This window comes from Malaclemys terrapin, chromosome 14 (genome assembly GCF_027887155.1).
Source record: "Malaclemys terrapin pileata isolate rMalTer1 chromosome 14, rMalTer1.hap1, whole genome shotgun sequence".
In the NCBI taxonomy this organism is placed as follows: domain Eukaryota; kingdom Metazoa; phylum Chordata; order Testudines; family Emydidae; genus Malaclemys; species Malaclemys terrapin.
The window spans coordinates 20,963,331-20,982,650 of NC_071518.1; the positions used below are offsets into that span (position 1 = coordinate 20,963,331).

A 19,320-nucleotide genomic window follows, 5' to 3' on the forward strand; every position below is an offset into this window, starting at 1 on the left:
GTATTTAATCTGTCTGCCTGTCAGATAAATTAATCTTCATGGTTTTTCTTTTAAAATGACATTCCAAGTATAACATGTAGCCAAGTCATTGAAAAGCCGATTGCCATTAGCTTTGTAACACTAGGCCAGACCAAGGAATTCAAGAGAGAGGCAAGACTGGCATCACTTGCACTCTGAGCACATGGAGTGGGGTTAGAATTATGAGCACTGCACTGATTAGTAAAACAGACAGACAGTTTGGCATTATATCTCTTGAGGGAGTCTGCATGAGTGGTTTGCAAAATCTACTGATAACTGCTGATAAAGAACTAGAGAGAGGAGGATCCTGATTAAGAAAAGGCACTGAAAAAGGACTACTTAACCGAGTCTAGAAAATTCAATGTACACATATTACGTTATAATTAAATTCTATCAATTAAAATTCATAGTCTCATTGAATCTCTGATTTGTACCTAATTCACTCTACTAGCAAAAGGCCTCTTGCGCTATTCATGCAAGTATGTTTTAGTCAAGCACCAAAAGCAAAACTGGGAAAGGGACATGATTCTGCTGCATTCCTGTTCATGTCTGCACATCCGATTTCTAGAACAGAACTTATTTCTGTATTTTTAAAATCATGCCTATCTTAGAGATTCTGTACATTCAAATAAGGCACCTGCCATATGCAATTATTCTCTGTTGTTCCTCCCTAAAGAATACATGCGTCTTTCTAGAATATAAAATTACCAAAACATAAGAAATTAACAAACAAAAAAAGCAGCAGCTGATCCCTCTGGGTCAAAGCAAATTATATTTACCACTGTCGGTGTAACTTCTTAAGACAGCCTGCTGACCTCACTTAAGCTAAGTGCACTGGGTGATGGGAAAAATCACTACTGCTAAATCATTAACTTGGAAATTCAATAAAAGTGACTCATATGCTGTCAAACTATAAAGGTGATTTAAAAAAATATTAACTCCACATGTCATGTAACAAGCTTAAGAGAAGGTCAAAACTTCTCACTGAGACCTAGCTTACATGAAAGAACATAGGAGACTTGAACAAAGGGCAGGTTGCAAAGCTGCTGCCATTCCCACCTCACCATAAAAACAAAGTGGCTCTCTGATATGATTCTAAAAGGACAACTTTATTAATATTATACAATATTCATAACATCTCAGTACAACATATTATAAAACAATTATATACGAGATCCCACCAGTAGAATATTCAAATCAGAAAGGGCAATGTACTTCTGAACCCCAAAGGCTTTTCTCACCTAAAAAAAAATCCCATATCTGATGATGTTTCAGCTCTTTGATCTAAAGTTTTCTCTGCACTTACAATTATACATTATGGCAAAAACTGTATCTGCTCAAAAGTCCTTACTATGGTCACGAACAGTATGCAATATATTCAAGGAGTCACTGAGTTAGTAATCTATAGATTTCCTTAAATGCACAATAGCTTTTATAGCAAATGGAGGTGCATCTGATTTAGCATAAATAATGAGAAATGCCATGATAGCCATTTGGTATTGTGAAGATGTACTGGGGTGATGAATTTCAATCAGAGGCAGAGGTTGTTGTAAAAAACGAATCCAGATTTTAATGCATGAACATATATCATAGCAAACCACCAAAAAAGGAGGACATAATTATTACAAATACATAAAACACCAGACTTGAGATAGGAAAGCTTCAGGGATTCTTGCACCCTAATCCTGGCTCTCAGAGAATAGGAAATTTAGCCTTTTTTCCTACCATCAACCACTACTGGAGTGTTCTCTGTTAGCTGCCTGGTCACTAATGAACTGTCCAGTTTGGGATCACCCTTTCCCAGCATGCTCTCCTCTAGCAGTTAGTCCTTTAAATTTGGGAAAGACAGTAAGCTGTAGTACTAAAATGGTTACCTTAAAGCATAGTGCTGCTAGATGTATCTCCTTTCCTTCCAGGTGGTAAGTGTTTTGCTCCTATTGTATTTTCTCCTTACTTTCTGTTCTAAGGAGATAGCATAAATAGAGTATCACTTAGCTATTTAAATATGCCTTTCCATCTAGAATTAATTCTTTCAGGGCCTAGAAAAGTTTGAATGTTTAAAATGACACCACCTTTCAAACATTTAGACCTTAACAACTGCTGACTTAGCTGCAAAATATTTAGCTCCTGAACACTTTAAATGTTTATGATGCCTTTGGGGAATTTGTATTCTAAAAACAATACTGCCCTGTGCTGATAACGTCGTGATAACAAGAAGCATGTTTCTTATAATCTGCAAAGAACAAAGCTATCTTGGACTCTACCTTGTAAATTTCTCTTTTTTTGGCACTTCATAGTTTCCGCAAAAGGCGTCAGCTCTGTTTTGGCAACATTAAATACAATCTGTATTAAAACTGTAACAAATGTCAATCTATTTAAAATAATTAATGTTAGTCACTTTTTTATTCTCAATAGTACTATACCTATGAGCAAGACTCAAAATCAAGACTGATGTTGGAATATTTAAATGTAATTAGAGCAAAGTAACTGCACCTTAAAAGAAGACCACACTGCATTTTAAAATAAGACCACATAGTCTAAACCTACTATACCTTACATGTGCTTGTTTTCAATTATTGTAAGGCACTCATTGAGGAATTTACTGACCAATAGTGTCAGCAAGAACAGGTATGCATCATTAAGGGCTTAATTAAAGTTTTAATACTGATTAAAATGTTTTATTATTGTAGTATGTTAAACTGCAGTGGTCTCCAACCTTATTAAGGAATACAGGACAGAAATTATTCAGGAGTTTCAGTTGCTTGGTTTAACAACCTAGCTACTGTCAATGTTTGATTTAAATACAGTTTGATTAAAGCACACTTTCCTTTTCTGTTAGCATGAAAGTTCAGAAAGATGTTGAATGCTGCTTAATGAGTATTTACTGAATATAAAATTGTTTGAGCATGTGACATGACCATCTCTATCCCTGCAGTCAATTAGCTTAGTACAACTGCAAATGGAAAACATTTAAATCATTTGGAATTGGAACACAGCTCAGTTGTGAAAGTTAATTTCATTACACATCTTGATTAAATTAAATGTGGAGTATGCTATCAGTAGCACTTTTAAGTTTCCCATCGCTAGAAATTAACTGCAACAGTAATTATCATAAATGAATTATTTGAGCAGGCCACATATACTCCTATACATGTTTAAATGTTAATTCAGCACTGACCTAGAGGCACTTGATTATTACCTGTTCTGGTTTTCACAAGAAACAAATAAGGATAGCAGGTGCCTAGTTAAAATGGGAGAATGCTGTTAGGCTTTCAAGCAGACCTAGTCTCTAATTAGTATAAAAACAATAAGTTAGCACTAAAGTACTGTAACAGTGACTTCTTTTATACACGGTATTTAAAAACTCCATAGAATTCACAAAATTCTAGCCTGGAAAAAATATAAAAAGACTACAAACAAAACACAAAGTTTACAAAAGTTTGAAGATAGAACATCATCTTCAAAAATCAGTCCAAAATAAATGGCTGACTAAGGGTGAGAAGGAGGGAAACAGTGACAGAGTTTTGTTTTAAAAAATGTTTTAGGGGTACTTCAAATACTCTAAAAGCAAAGAACTCCATTGTGAGCATACACTTTCGCTGCAATTTTTAGGGGAATATGCTCCCCTCATCTCCATTGCAGTGCTCAACTTTGATATTCTACTCTTGGTTCTATGTGGCATTAACAGAGGAATATACCTTCTTGTGGTAGGGAAAGCAGAATACAGCAAAGGAGGAGTATTGTAAGGATCCTGAAGGATTTTGTATTTCATTTGTTATACTTGTTCTGAGCATTTTAAATTGCTTTTAATAGAGGATACCAAAGTACTACATATATCAAACATGCTCCAACCTTAAAGTCTCAAAAGAAATACACTAAGATCTATCATTGTGTTAAAACAGCATAAAAACAAGCAACAACACACATCTGAATAATTAAAAAGTGTTTGACAACATGGAGGTTACTCTAGTCTCCAACGTGTTTTCACTATCAAAGGCTTTGATCCTGCCATCAGATCCAAACTATGTGGGCCTAAGGGTCCAAGAGAGTCCCACTGAAGACAAACTGGCTCTGCATGGGCAGAGAGGTTTGCCTGCAAGGATGAGCTTCTAGGATTGAAACCAAAGTTTTACTGTTTTAATATCTTCAAAGACCACAGCTAACACATATTTAGTTATGAAGTAACAAGGCCTACACTCAGCTTACTTCTATCATGTTCATGGTACAGTAAAATATTCAAAACCCTGAGCAGAACTGTATAGATTAGTCATTCTGCAGTGTTGATGCAGACTGTCTATTCTGCACATTTTTCAGTCAGCTAAAAATGGAAAATTCCCTGTCAATGTCAAGAATGTTATAAAAATTAAACTGTCTAAAACTAACTGAAGAATCACAGTAATTAAACAAGAAACGCTTAATGTAAAATGCCTAAAAACTAACATTTTGTAAACTTCTTCAGCATTTCCCACTGCGGTCCTAGCAATAAAATACTGAATTTAAAGCCACTGTTGGGAATATACGCTATTTATGTTTAGCAAGCTTGTAAACATGGAATGTTTTGTTTTGGAACACTCTAGTGAAGTACATGGAATAAGAAGACAAGTTTTTTTTAATTTCCTCACAGAAGCGAGGATACAGTGAAGCTTTCAGATCAGGTTCATTCTCTCCTAGACCATCCATGACCTGTAAGAAAGTGAACAGCTTTGTGAAACACCCTTCACCACCACCACTCAATCATGTACCATAACAAGGAACTCTAGGAATTAGAAAAAAAGGAATATACTCAAAGGGCCAATGTGAACCAAATGGAAAGAAAGGACCAAATTAAAATGTTAGGTGTTACAATAGCACCACTGGCTGCACTCTCATTAAAGGCTAAGTGCTAGCTCTGGTTTCTCTGTGGCACTGAGTCTATGCAATTTTGCTTGCATTTGTGCAGTCTGTTTAGGGCCTTCACCCTGTGGAGCTAACTCCTAGTAAGGGGTGAGAATTCCCTGGGCACAGCCGTGTTACTTACACCGTTGCCCAACCTGTTGGAGTCCATGCCTCCACCCTCCCAGGCTCTGGAAGATTATACACAGGGAACACTAGGCATGTGCCGTGCTCACCTGAGGTCCAGCAGGTGAGGATTGTTTCCCCCAATTACTATCAGTTAAAGCAGCTAGACTCCTTTTAGGCTGAACTTCTGGATGAAAAATGGCTCCACTGGGCCTTAGTTCCCATCCTCATTACAAAATGGAAAAGATGTATTAGCAGCTTCAGACTCAAACATTAATTGCTTTGCTCCTAGAAGAAATTAAACAAAATACATTTTCCCTTCTAAAACCTTGTACTATACTTACATGACCATTAGCTATATCGAGCAGGTCTCGTAACCGACAGCCTCTGCTATGCCGTCTTTCATAACATATGCTGTCCTCCAAGATTACATAGTTTGTTCCAAAGGATCTCAGTATGCTGTAGACATCTTCAGGAGATCTCTTTGCATATACCTGATAAACCTACAAAAACAGAAAATGAAGTTGTAAGAGCTAAACAGACTTGTTATCACTGTACATTTGTTTATTCTATTTCATTATTTTTTCATCTTGAACCAGAGAAAGATGAGAAGTTTGTCTTAAAAATACAATCTTCAAGATGTGAATCAATTACCTACCAAGTACAAGGCAAATGTCATCATCTTTGGTTACTGTATAGCCATCAGACATCTCTCATATGGTTTCCAAAAGGTATTAGAATATAGTCATTCTAGCTATGTAAAGGATTTACCCTTTCACCCAACATAGCCCCTGAATGCTTTCCATGTAAAAACAGCAATAGCCAAGTCCCTAACAGACTTCATGGAGTTTCTTGCAGTTCTCCCTTGTGGGCAGAACTCTGCTTGGGGTAGGGTTGTTTTTGGCTTGCGTGTTTGTTTGTTTTTTTGAAGGTCTTTAATGGTAGAAAGGAGTGAATTCTGTGCAAAACCTCCAAAAAGAGTAAGACTTTGTGTACACTACAGGTTACTTTAGTATAATTCACATTGCTCATTGGATTATCCACACCCCTGAGCGACATAAATTATACCGACCTAAGTGCCAGTGTAGACAGCCTTGTGTACTGCCTCTCATGGAGGCAGGAGTTATTAAACTGATGGGAGAGCTCTCTCCCATAGGCTTGGAGTGTCTTCACTACAAGTGCTGCTGAAAGTGCTGTAGTCCAGATGTAGTTTAAATCTGAATGTTTGCTGTTGCTGGAGCGACACCCACAAATACATCAAATTCAGTCCTGTAGGGACAGTTACAAAAGTGCTCTTTTTCCCAACATCATGACACATTAATGGGGGAAATGAAATTTTGCCTCAGTCTCTTATCATTAACAGCCAGAAACTGTCCCCTTTCATTAAGCAGTATTGTTATATTATTCATTTTAGTGGATTAAACCATATCAGCTCTCGAATTGATGTACAAGTGTTTATAAAACTGTAAACTTTACTTCATCTGGCTCTGTTCCACAAAGGAGACCCCTGAGCCACTTTAGCTAAAGTTAACGTCCTGAACACACTGTAAGAAAACAGACTTTGGGACATGCACTAAAGGTCAACAGATCAGCTCTGCTGCAATAAAGGAAAGGGAATAGGCTACAGAATCAAGATTGCGCCACTGAAAATGCCTCTTCATAATTAAACCAGATGGCTTTTAGCTCCATAACTTTGGATGACTGCAACGACCACATCATCACACAAGGAGGGAAGGTGGTCTCTGAGGGCCAGATTCTGATGCTTTTACTCAAGTTTAGTAGCACCTTATGCCTCTTGTAGTCCCACTGATTTCAGTATACACAAATGTATAATCTAGGTACTATTAAACAGGTGAGATTCTCACTGCTACTCCTTTTATACCAGGTAAAGCACCAGGGTGACATAAAAGGGTTCTAAAAGCCCTGGATCCAGATAGGGGAGAATTCTCCCAATGCAGTTGGTGGCTGTCCCTCTGAGCAGATGGGACTGTAGCATATAGGATAGTGTAGATTCTGGGCCACACTGCTGTCCATAAGGCAGTCTGAATTACGTAGGAGGTTGCAAGCGTGGCTGAAAACCACTTTAGCTCTCTTTCCCCATGGGCTGAAAGTTTGGTGCTGAGTCTCTCAGTAAGAATATCAGAATCTGGCCCTAAATTAGCAGATTCACAAACCATTAAAAGCTTCAGAGATTATACCAATACTTTGAACTGCACCAGGAAACAAACTAGAAGCAGTGAACAAAATTATTTCAGTCTCAACGCTCCATTAGGGCACACATGCTTTTGTGGGATAGACCCATCTTATGGTAATGGGAATTAGATGAAAGTAAGATCAGAATGTTCTTACTTGTTTTGTTCTCTCCCTTAGACTCTTGTCTTCATAATGTGGGTGATTAGTTAAGATCCTTCCAGTGCACAGTTTGACTCCTGCTAATAGCTGCATGCTCCCAGCAATCACTGCTTTCTTAGGAGTGTTTGACCTAAACAAATGTTCAGAACATTGAGGAAATCTTTGAGGTAGCACTTTGCATCAGCATAGTTAGAGATTAGGAGAAATGTTTTCCCCCCATCCCCCAATCTCTTTCATCTCAGGTAGCAAAACGTTCTAGAAAATGTGATTGATTCTTGAAGTCCCTGAATATGATGGAAAAGATTTGCAATGAATCCCCTAAACACTAGGCCCTCATAAATAAATCTGTTTGCTAAATGGGTAAACTACATGCATAAATGTGAGAAACTAGAAATGGATGTGCTTGCATATTTTACAGACACAATTAAAGAGGCTTCCTGAAAATCTGGGCCTGAAAATCCTAAATTTATTTGAGATATGCAAATAGCTGCTTACAGCTAGTCTTTTTGGGTAAAGCCTACTAATTTCAATTTATAATGTCATTCGCTAACTTACACAGCTTGTGAATATTTGTAGGCATCTACTTGTCATATGTTTAAGTAGCTTATCAGAAAATATGTTGCAAATCTAATCTTTCACTCCTAACCAAATGACTGCTCTCCACTGATACTGATCCAATCTGTTTGACAGCATGGATCAATCAGAATGCAAGATTATTTTTTTTTTGTCATTCATCATAACTATCCTTGTGTTCATTTTGAATCTACACAATGAAAAGATGGTCCCTGACCCAGAAATTTCTGTCTAAATATATGATGACACAAAGGGTGGATACAACAAACAGATAAGGCAGAGCACAAGGTAGCAGTGAGACTTATGATTAGTGTAATAAAAAGTGGTTACAGTATACCAGCTGTGTAGCATTTGTCCGGTGTTTTGTAGGCGTCATGACCGAGGCAGATTATAAAGCAGGGGTTCTCAAACTGGGGGTTGGGACCCCTCGGGGTCGCAAGGTTATTACCTGGGGGGTCACGAGCTGTCAGTCTCCACCCCAAACCCTGCTTTGCCTCCAGCATTTATAATGGTGTTAAATATATAAAGAAATGTTTTTAATTTATTTGGGGGGAAGGGGAGGTCGCACTCAGAGGCTTGCTATGTGAAAGGGGTCAGGAGTACAAAAGTTTGAGAATGACTGTTATAAAGTGAGATTAGGACAATAAAAAGGAGCATAAACTAAAATGGAATTAGCAGGGAATTTGAAGCATAAATACCCACAGCCAGAGACACATACACAACCACAACTTAACAATCAAGTAATTGTTGGGTAACTTGATACAGAAATAAGCTTTCTTCACATACCAGTGCATGCACCTGCCAATATCGGAAGGTGTATCTTAGAGGCCTTATGAAATGGTGGCTGTCAATGATCAGTCTTTTTTTTTTCATGGAGCTCCATGATAAAGTTTGAGAATGTTAAGAGGAGAGCATTACATTTTGCTAGAGCCTTCCAAAAGATACTACTTAAAAATGAATTAATATTTATCATAAACCTTTCCTAAAACTTCTTGCAGTTCCATGTTAATCTCATTCAAAAAGGGCATAGATAATATTTTTTTAATATGCCAGTTTAACTTCACTGAAAAATCATTTTTCAGTGGTTTATAAAACCAGTTTTATTTGAAATTCTGAAAGTCTTTAACCTCACTTTAATATTTTATTTGCACTTAAAACATTTAAAACCACAAGTGTCATGAATAAATGTTCCATCAAAAAGAAACTACTTTCTTTTGGAATGTAGCAGTATGCACATATAATGATCCACACCACTAACTGTAGCAGTGACTGAACCCTGAACCAGAAACAAAGCACGGACTTTATCTTTGAGATAAAGAGAGTAATTCCTTCATCTGATCGTAAGTAGCAGGCTTTGATCCTATGGATTAGCCATAAGAGAGGGACATGACACACGTAGTCAGTATGTTAAAGGTACAGCATGATTTGCAACGTTTCATGTATGAATCCTTCACTAATACTTCTACCTGATTCACCCACTAACAGCTGTGGTCTGTATCTAAAGCAATTAACATGCTTCAAACCACTGAATGGCACTTCTCTATTACAGAAAAATGAAGCAATTTTTACAAATGTCTGAACAAATGATATATAAAATGAAAGGATAATTTGTTTTTATAGCTTTCTGCCAAACTCAGTACCAGGCTGCCCAACCTGCAAACAATTTATTCTCTAAGAAATGTCACTAAATAATGACAAGGACTTACAGGTCAAACTGATTTACATTATATAATTTAAATGTCATTCCAAGCAGACCTGATGGCATTTTGAACAAATAATCTCATTTATTTTTGAAGCTCTAAGCTTCAACAAGTTAATTACTGCTGAACTAATGGGTAAACTGAGCACTATAATATAATGCACGAACCCTTGCTTTATCTACACTTTTAAGAATTTATAGAATTATGTAAAAACTACAGAATAACTCATTAAAAATAAAAGGGTTTTATAGGAATTGTAGGTCTGAGATTAACCTGCATAGACTCCCGAAAATGGTAGTAATTCTTTCTGTTCTTGGTAAACTGCTATGAAAATCCAATACACTTGTTTTAAGGAGGTCCTACTGAAATAGCGAACGTTGCAATTATAGGTTGTATCAGTAGAAATAGAGTTACTATTTCTATTAAGAGCTTTCTAGAGCTGAAAGCTGACTGGAGTTCAAAGTTGTTATAAAAGCTGGCAAAACTCCGGTTATCCTTTTACTAGTCGAGTGTGAAGAAGGAAGGAATATATTCAACACCGAAAAAGAATGAGTTTTCTGAAAAGGGCTTCCCAAACACCGCACTCTAGGGCAGATTCATCCTGAAAAGAAAATGCCATTTATTCACAGAATACCACATTAAAATATTATGGGACTAGCTGAAATTGTTAGACAATAAAACATATTCAAGGAAACTCTGTCAAGACCAATTTGGCCTCTGGATTGGAAAGACTGCAACATCACAAAAGAGGGAGGAAATATGTACACAGAAAATAACACATGCATTTTTCATCCTAGCCTTGATTTTGTGCTTTCAAATTTTGCACACACACAACTGAATGCACCTGTAAAGTGGGCATGCACCCATTTTAGGCAGTCAGTTAACACATGAATTGGTCTGCCATCAGAGTCTGTGGCTCAAAGTATGGTGCCAATAGTCTGAGGGAAAAGGGCAAAGCTAGTTAGTGTCCCTGCTTAAAGCCTGGCACATGTACTAGCTTCCAGTAGGAGTTCTCTTGAGCTCTGAAAGTAGGCACTGTGGCATACGTCAGTAATGGCACTCTAAGGAAGAAATGCTGTCCTTAGCTTGAAGATGGAATATGACCACTATCTCACTACATTGATTTGTGGGGAAAAATTTTTTTTTTTCTTTTCTTTTTGGCCCAGACCCTTTGTTTTTGAGTTTCACATGATTTTTATCTGCAATCACAAATTAAGCAATTTCACTCAACACTTGGCCCGGATGCACTTGAAATCCAGCCAAGCTTTGCAAAAAGGATTGCATCTCGGTAAACTTTTCAACAAACCTGGCCTCTGTTTTAGGTTTGTGACAAACTTTTGCATGGTGGTTGGTCTGGTTAAAAAAAATTCCAGAACTGTAGACTGGATCTCCCTTGAAGGCAGAAGACATTACTCCTAGATCACCTACCAGCCGTAAATAGAATAGGGGAGCTAAGCTCACTCTGCTCTTCTTCCACATCTCACAAATGTGTGTGTTGTTCATGTTGTCTTAGGCAGGGAGATCAGAGCTAAGAATTCCCCATACCTCCTACATGGGAACACAAAGCTCTAAGGGCTACCCTTAAGACACTGGTTGCTCCCTCTTTATTTAATTTATTTATTTATTTTTATTTTTTTTTTTTACCGCTCCAGTACATACACTCCTGCTCCCTTTTCACTCACTTTTGTAACATAGGGTGTATAAAATCATGACCCCAAAGATACAATATTCTTTAGTAATGGTCCAAAACATGGCAAAAGATTGTTGTAAAGATACAAAACAGTACAGATTGTTAAGGCTATTGTAATATTTTTATAAGGAGTAAATCTGTGGAAATATATATTTGGACTTTTTTTATTTTTAAACTGGACAGATCAATGCAGGGGTTCTCAAACTGGGGGTTGGGAACCCCCCCCCCCCAGGGGTCATGAGGTTCTTGCATGGGGTGGGGGGGGTCACAAGCTATCAGTCTCCACCCCAAACCCTGCTTTGCCTCCAGCATTTATAATGGTTTTAAATAGATAAAAAAGTGTTTTTAATTTATAAGGGGGGGGGGCGCACTCAGAGGCTTGCTATGTGAAAGGAGTCACCAGTACAAAACTTTGAGAATCACTGGACTAATGGCTTCTATCATTCATGTGTATTTGGACACACTCTTTTATACTGTATTTGGATCTGTCAGACTCAAAGGCCTTTTTGATGTGGAAAGGTTTGCAAAATGGAACAAAGGTATCCTAATTCAATAATATATATGACAAACTGGAGGTCAGCCACACTTCATTTTCTATAAATGAATGAATAATTCTTGACATCAAGAGTTTATAATGCAAATTCTGGCATACCTTTAACTATAGCAAAATTGCCACGTGGTAGCACAGTATAATGTTCTGATTCCACAACTTCATTTTGGATTAAGAAAATATCAATCCAACCTTGAGGTGCATGCCATAAATTTGTTTTTGATTGTAGTTGGTCACAACTAATTTTTTTTTGTGAACAATATTATTTCTAAATGCATTAAATCCTAAAGGAAAAAAACTTGCTCTAACTGTCATACATTAAAATGAAAATTTTAGCATTTTCAGCAGAGGGAAGATGTGAGAAATTATTCTCACTGCATCAAGTGAAATCCAGTTCATGGTTGGGACCAAAGCCACATGTATATTTTGTGTATAAATCTATATCAAACTCTGTATATGGGACTCAAGAGACCTGAGCTATCAAATATTTACCATCTCTTAATAAACAAGTGGCATTAAATGGTACTGGCTGATAAAAATTAGTCATGAGGTGGTGTCAATGTGGCTACAAAGATTCTAAATGATAGAGACAAAATGGGCCTGCTTTCAGAATACCACTCTAAAATTAGTAACCTATTTACTTGTGAATAATTGCATTGATTCTCACAGGTTGCAGAGTAGGAAAATACAGCATTATGGTTCATAAGATTATTGCTAGGAGTGAAAAACATTAGTTGCTGTTAAACTGCTGAGTGACTAGTTTCATCACAATACATTGCACAAATATAACTTCTAGGGTTGCCAACCCTCCAGCATTGTCCTGGAGTCTCCAGGAATTAAAGATTAATCTTGAATTGAAGATGGTCATGTGATGAAACCTCCAAGAATACGTCCAACCAAAATTGGCAACCCTAATAACTTCAGTTATTCAAATGTGGGATATTAAACAGCAAACTTGGAAGTAAAAATATAATGCAGTGCTATACTAGGGTGTTCAAAATATTTAAAGGCTACAAAACAGCAGGTTCAGGTTTTACTTTCAAAATATTTTCTCAAAAACACAACTCTGCTTTAAAAATAAAATAGCAAATGGCTATGTCAGAATTCCAAATAAATGCAATTTCCAGGGATGACAAACACCAGGGCTCTGGTAAACCGTGATACATCTCCAGTCTGAGTAGGTTCAGGATTCACTACAAACATTTTGCACACCTCAAGCAAAGCAGGCGGTGGGCTAAAGCCTAACTTCAATGCAGCTGTGCAGGTTTAATTTGGCTGTGAGTTTTGAATAGAGCATTCAGTCCACTGTTTGCACCAAAACCACCATGCCCCTGTGCCTGGAAGCCACTACAAATATATACATAGATTGAGTTATTTTAAAGTAAGGGCAAGAGACTAGCACATGCATACTCTGTGAAAACAGATTTTCACAAGTGAATGCCCCTCACTTTTTAATGCTATCTAAAAAAAATAAAGACCAAAGGAAGCAGAAGTGCATCCGAGGAGATTCATTGATTTCAATATATTTTTTTGACCATCACCTTCTCCAAACTGAAGATTCTCTCCCCTTTTCAGCCAAGGGAATGATCTGTGCTTATCCACCCACAGGGCCTAATGGAGACAACTTGTTTCCAGAAACCTTGTTGCCAAACAGTGGTAAACTGCTGTACCAGGGCACAGCAGGCTGGCAAGAGTTGCAACTATCTGTTTTCCACAGTCACTGATGGTCTAGTCCCTAGATATCCCACTCCCCTTTCATCATCCCCTCAGGTCACTATAGTTCACTGATGACCTGTGGCAAATGGAACAGGAGAGCACTATATATAAGAATACTGGATTATTATAAATAGCATTTAACATAAATAAAAATACTCTTACTTAATCCAATTCATCAGCTCCACTGTGTCTGGATCGTAGAATTCTCTCAGCTCTGACAGCTCATCCATCATTCCTGGACAGAACTAGAATTACAAACAAAACAACCTGAAGACAAAATGAACAAACCGGGTTCTGGATACTGGAACAGAGCTCAATTACTCAGTGTAAATGGCTGGTTTGAAGTATTGATCTTTTCTCCCTTATCTATAAGCTTAAAAGGCTTTAGTATATCTGCCCCTCTGATGGCCCTCATATCATTGGCAATCTGGGGCCTGTTGAGGTCCCCAGCTGATGCTAGATCAAAAAAGAGCAGAATAATCAAGGTGGCTTTTTAACTTAACTAGACCATTCCACGGTTTTGTCACCTAGAAATTAGACTACACCTTAAATATATTTGGAAACTGAAGCTAGTGGTGAATGTGGCAGTCTGTTTCTGTAGCCAATATTGTGAGAGTGCTTTGGAATCTGTACTGGGTGCCTACTGGTCTAAGTTATTTGTTATGACTTACAAAGCCCTAAATCTACTGTGTTGACTGCCTCTCTTCTAGTCTGATAATACTGCAGTTGAGATCGGAGAAGATACATTGGATAACACTCAGTTTAAAAGAGAGGGACTGCTGTCAGGGTGTGTCCTCCCAGAGTCCCTTAAATTTGGAAGTTTTTCCCCCACTTTGGTCTACTATTAAATTTCAGAAACTTGCAGACTTTTTTCTATAAAATGATTAAACAAAAATGCTCAAATCCGAGGGCCTAAAATTAGACACTTAAGAGGCCAGTTTAATAAAAGTGCCGAGCACCGGCAGTTCCTGTTGGTCTTGGTTAGTGATGTCAGTGCTTGACACCTCTAAAAATATCAGGCCCACTTATTTAGGTGAATAAATTTAAGCATCTACATTTTGGCTTCATTGGGTAATGGAAAGGCAAGAACTGCTAAAGTTTTTCATACTGTTTCTGTTCGCCTAAGGATGAAAGCAACCAGGATGTTAACTATCCTCCTTAGGGAGATTAGGCTGGAAATCCTAACTAAAAATAAGATTGTCCTTTCCTCATGTTTCTATGGAACCTCAATCTTACAGACGACATTGTTAAAGATGCCTGTCAAGATGTAGGCATAATGGACTACAATAAAGATATCTGTACCCTAACCAACTAAATTTATCAAGATTTAGATTTATTAAAACACAGTCAGGATTTCATGGCATAATGGGAATTCTGGACTTAATCAGCTTTGTGGCCTTAGCAAGTACTAACAATTTGTTTAGGAATAACTGACTCATACAAATACAATTTGATAGATAATCTTCTATGTTTAAATTGTAAAGAATGCATATAAAGACCTTAAACAACCTGGATAATGACTAAAATTTTTGATTTTAAAAAAAACCCCCCCACAAACCTTTAAACCTCAATGCTGAAGCAATAACATGCTGGACAAATATGGAATGGAACTATAAGCGCAATCAACATTAGTGGCTGTATATCTGCATTACGCATGGAAATCCTCCAGCACTTAGTTTTATGTGTAAATTGTAGTCTGCAGTACACTAATGTAGAAAATTCATGTGACTAGAAATGTAGATGTCTTGTAGGTCTCAAGACACACTGTATAACTAATCTAAAAGCTGGCTAGTGTTGCAGCCACAGCTGTAGCTGAATAAATAATCTTTTGGGGAAAGTATTTGGGATTGTAGCAACCACATGTCTTAAAAGAAGCTTTCATTAGCTTATTCAGGATTAGGTTAATAATCCCATAAAATTGCTGGTTTAGGGGAGGGGGCTAATGCACATTTCCTCTTATAAGTGTAACCTCAAGGGGCTATGCTAAATGGGTTTGCTTGCAACTACTTCACAAGAACCAGATATGATGGCCAGTTAAACTTTATTTTTACATGTAATAAATATGGAAGATGTTTATGCAGTCTGTGCACATATGTGGTGTATGAAAATAATAATTTATTAGGTGCAAAGCAGAATCAACTTACACCTTCAGCTTTCTTGCAAAGGTTGGGATTGGCGATGTACATAAACCATTCCTTTGTCATGGAAGGAAAAGATTCTGGATCTCTCTCAGTAGAGAGGTTAATCACTTTCTCTGGCCATACTCTGAGGACTGGTTCACTGACAGCATTAAATCTATTTGTTGAAAAGTTTTTGGCCCTGAAGAGTGAGTAATAGTCAGAATTTTGGGGAATTGTCATGTTCAAAGTGTTTTTTAAATTGTTTGAATTCTCTGCTAGCAGAGAATTCAATCTTCTTTTCAGAAAGTTCTTACTTAAGGGCCTGCTCCTGAAAGATGCCGAGCATTTTGAGAGGAGCTAAATCTGTTCACTCACATGGAACATTCAGTACTTTGCAGGTTTAAGCTCTTAAACTCTATGAATTAGCCTGCTTTTCCTTAATACCTGCGCTATTTGGATACCGGGCTCTTCAGGTAGTTTGAACACATCTCTGGGCCTGATCCACAGCCCATAAATGTCAAAGGAGTCTCCCTTTCACTTCAGTGGACTTTGGATTGGACCCTATATGCTTTAATGACACTTCAGAAATGGATATTGGCTTCAAAGATCTCTGCTTGTGATGAGTCGGATTGAATCTCATCAAGTTGATGTGTTATCCAAGACAGCATTCTACAGAAAAGGGACTTGCCACCTCTAGCATGCATAGAAATGGATACATCCCATCCATTCTCTGGGATGTGGAGAGGTGCTACATTTCCTAAACTGGCATAGTGGAAGGAAAAAAAACAGCACCCCTAAAAATGTGCAAAAAAACAAAAACAAACATCTGCCGAAATGGGAAAAAGAACCATGAGATAGTGGGACACAGTGGTCTAGATTATGTTAATAGTTTGACTTTCTATTTTGCTTCTGAACTGTATTTACATTTTGCTTTTAAAATAAATTAATAAAATTCACAAGGAGACTTAACAGAGCTTCAGAATTTTCTCTATTGCTAGGTGGCAGTTCCTTGGTTATTATGAAAAAGATTCTTTTTTTTTTTTTTTTTAACTCCGATAATGAGCTTCACCTTGAGTTTCTTTGAAGCTAATGATTTCAAGGGAAACAACTTGTCTCCCATTGGGTATAGCAGAAATAATTTCTGCATCAAAGGAGCTCCTGAATATTTTTTTGTTTTTGTTTCTATAAATATAGATTAAAAGAATGGCCTGCCCAGTTGTCAGTGTTCCATTAATTTAATGATCTAAATCTCAGTGATCTGACAGTCTGATCAGACTAATAGTCTACTTCATATATGCTATTATTATGGAACTTATTTTATCTTGGTATTGTATAAACACATTGTTTCATGTATTTACATATAAAAGCTTGAACCTTGTTATCGTTTGCTCCTGAGACAGGGTTGATGATAACACAAATCTTAGACTGGTTTAATAGTTCTGTAGATTTACTTCAAAGATTGCATAAAATGAAGTACAGCAGTAGAGCAGAAGATAATCATTTCTGCTCCTAAAATGGATCATTACACCAGTTAACAATCTGTATCTTAACTGCAACTTACCTATAAGTACTTAAAATTTGAACAGATATAAGCTTACATTTTCAGAATATAGGAATGAAAATAATTCCTAACTGATAATTTGCACACATAACTACCACAATTGCACATGCACTTGTAGTATCTTAGGATGCAAGTGATCAGTCAGGTGCGACTGTTCATTTGAATAAATGCATATGCAATTTAAACAGGCAATCAATATTTTTTACACATGCAATTACATCATTTTCTTAAAATTCAGCCTTAAATCTCATTCTATTAGTTAAAACCTCTCACCCAGTATTTATTTTCAAACGTACAATTTTGAGGCAGTATGAAAAACAGGGATATGTTTTTACATCCAATACATGGATCTCCAACTTCTTTTATATACAATCAGGAATTTATTCAAAACAAAAATGAATTTTTTTTACCCCAGAGGGGAAAAAATACCAAAATATTAAGAGGAAAACATTTCTTACCTTATAAGAAAGGTACAGCAATGTGATTATTGGCACCAAATACCTAATGACACATAGCTAGGACAAAAATTCAAAACACACAATGATTAGTTTTTATGGCACAGTTTAAAGTGTTTTGATCTAAATGAATATTTGTTTTTCCTTTATGATTGATGCACTGACTATACCAAGGGTCGGCAACGTTTGGCACACAGCTCGCCAGGGTAAGCACCCTAGCGGCGCGGGCCAGTTTATTTACCTGCTGACGCGGCAGGTTTGGCCGATGGCGGCCCCCACCCGCTGCGGTTCGCTATCCCGGGCCAATGGGGGCGGCGGGAAGCGGCGCGGGTGAGGGATGTGCTGGCCGCGGCTTCCCGCCGCCCCCATTGGCCCGGGACGGCGAACTGCAGCCAGTGGGGGCCGCGATCGGCCGAACCTGCCATGTCAGCAGGTAAATAAACTGGCCCGGCCCGCTAGGGTGCTTACCCTGGCGAGCCGCGTGCCAAACATTGCCGACCACTGGACTATACAATGGAATCCGCACAGCCATAAGCATCTGCCTGTGCAGATCGCATTTCAAGATCTGGGCCTATTTGTTCTGAGCTAAAGACCAATAGTTATAAAAATCATTCTTTATAGAAGGATTACAAACCACCACAAAAATGTTACTTTAAATTTATGCACTTTAATTTCCTATGAAGTGCAAAAAAATCTACTGTACAGTATAATAAACAAATTGTAAGTCAGTTCAAACTGCTGATTAATTCTAAAAAATTCCTTGATTTTTATTTAGTCAAGGTGTTACTAGCCTCACAGCTTCTTCTATATTGCCACCTAGTGCATTAAAATGGCATTGCTTAAATTATGAAACCCCAGGAAAATACTTTAGTTTAAGTTTAAAATTAATCATTTATCTGAATACACATTTTAGAAGTATTAACTGTTGTTTTTAAAATGTTTCCATATACTGTATGTGAGAGGCCTAAAAACATTTGATTTATTTCATATCTACCTTTAAAAAGCTGAAGCTTCATTTGTCTAATTATGGGAAAATACAGAATTTCAAATACTGTCATAAGAAATATAGCTCTAACCCTCTGTGGTGTGTAGAGACGAACGGATTTCAGGACAAATCCCCAAACTTCAGTACTGCACAAACCAAAAGAAGCAAATACACACATATGGGATGTCCAAAGGTACTTCATTCTGGAAGATAAGCAAGTTTTCATTGATCATATGGGGCTACAGTGAATTGTACTACAGTACAAGAGGGCTTGAAAGACTTTTTTAAAGGTAAATGTTGGTAAAAGTCTATTTTACAACATACTCACAAACCAATGAAATATTTTCATCAATGATAATAAATTTACATATAAGTGAAGTAAGAAAAATGATCCTTGAACTTTTTTAGTTTAAGAATGCTTACTCTGTATATTTTTGACATGTGATGTTGACAATGTGTGTTTAATGGTTATAAAGCTTTAACTTTTTTTGAATCTCTGCTGCTATTAAATAATTGTCTCACCCCCACAAAATTTCATGCAAATTTGAAAATTTAAATAGATAACAGAAAAAAATACTTACAAATCAATATCAGTTGAAATC

General features: G+C 37.2%; 1 protein-coding gene across 4 annotated transcripts in view; it reads right to left on the reverse strand.

The window, feature by feature from the left end:
- Window positions 1-1,108: 1,108 nt before the first annotated feature.
- Window positions 1,109-19,320, reverse strand: part of DPY19L3 (dpy-19 like C-mannosyltransferase 3) — a 49,825-nt gene continuing 31,613 nt past the window's right edge. For 2 of the 4 annotated variants that reach the window (XM_054048634.1, XM_054048636.1), the window contains 6 exons: window positions 18,810-18,921; window positions 17,737-17,793; window positions 13,760-13,842; window positions 7,366-7,498; window positions 5,361-5,519; window positions 1,109-4,701 (listed from right to left, as the gene is read on the reverse strand). In XM_054048634.1, coding sequence (XP_053904609.1) covers window positions 4,540-4,701; window positions 5,361-5,519; window positions 7,366-7,498; window positions 13,760-13,842; window positions 17,737-17,793; window positions 18,810-18,921 — 706 coding nt within the window. In that variant the 3' untranslated portion in view covers window positions 1,109-4,539. The remainder of the gene's footprint in view (window positions 4,702-5,360; window positions 5,520-7,365; window positions 7,499-13,759; window positions 13,843-17,736; window positions 17,794-18,809; window positions 18,922-19,320) is intronic. The other 2 variants (XR_008447077.1, XM_054048635.1) reach the window with 2 other exon arrangements.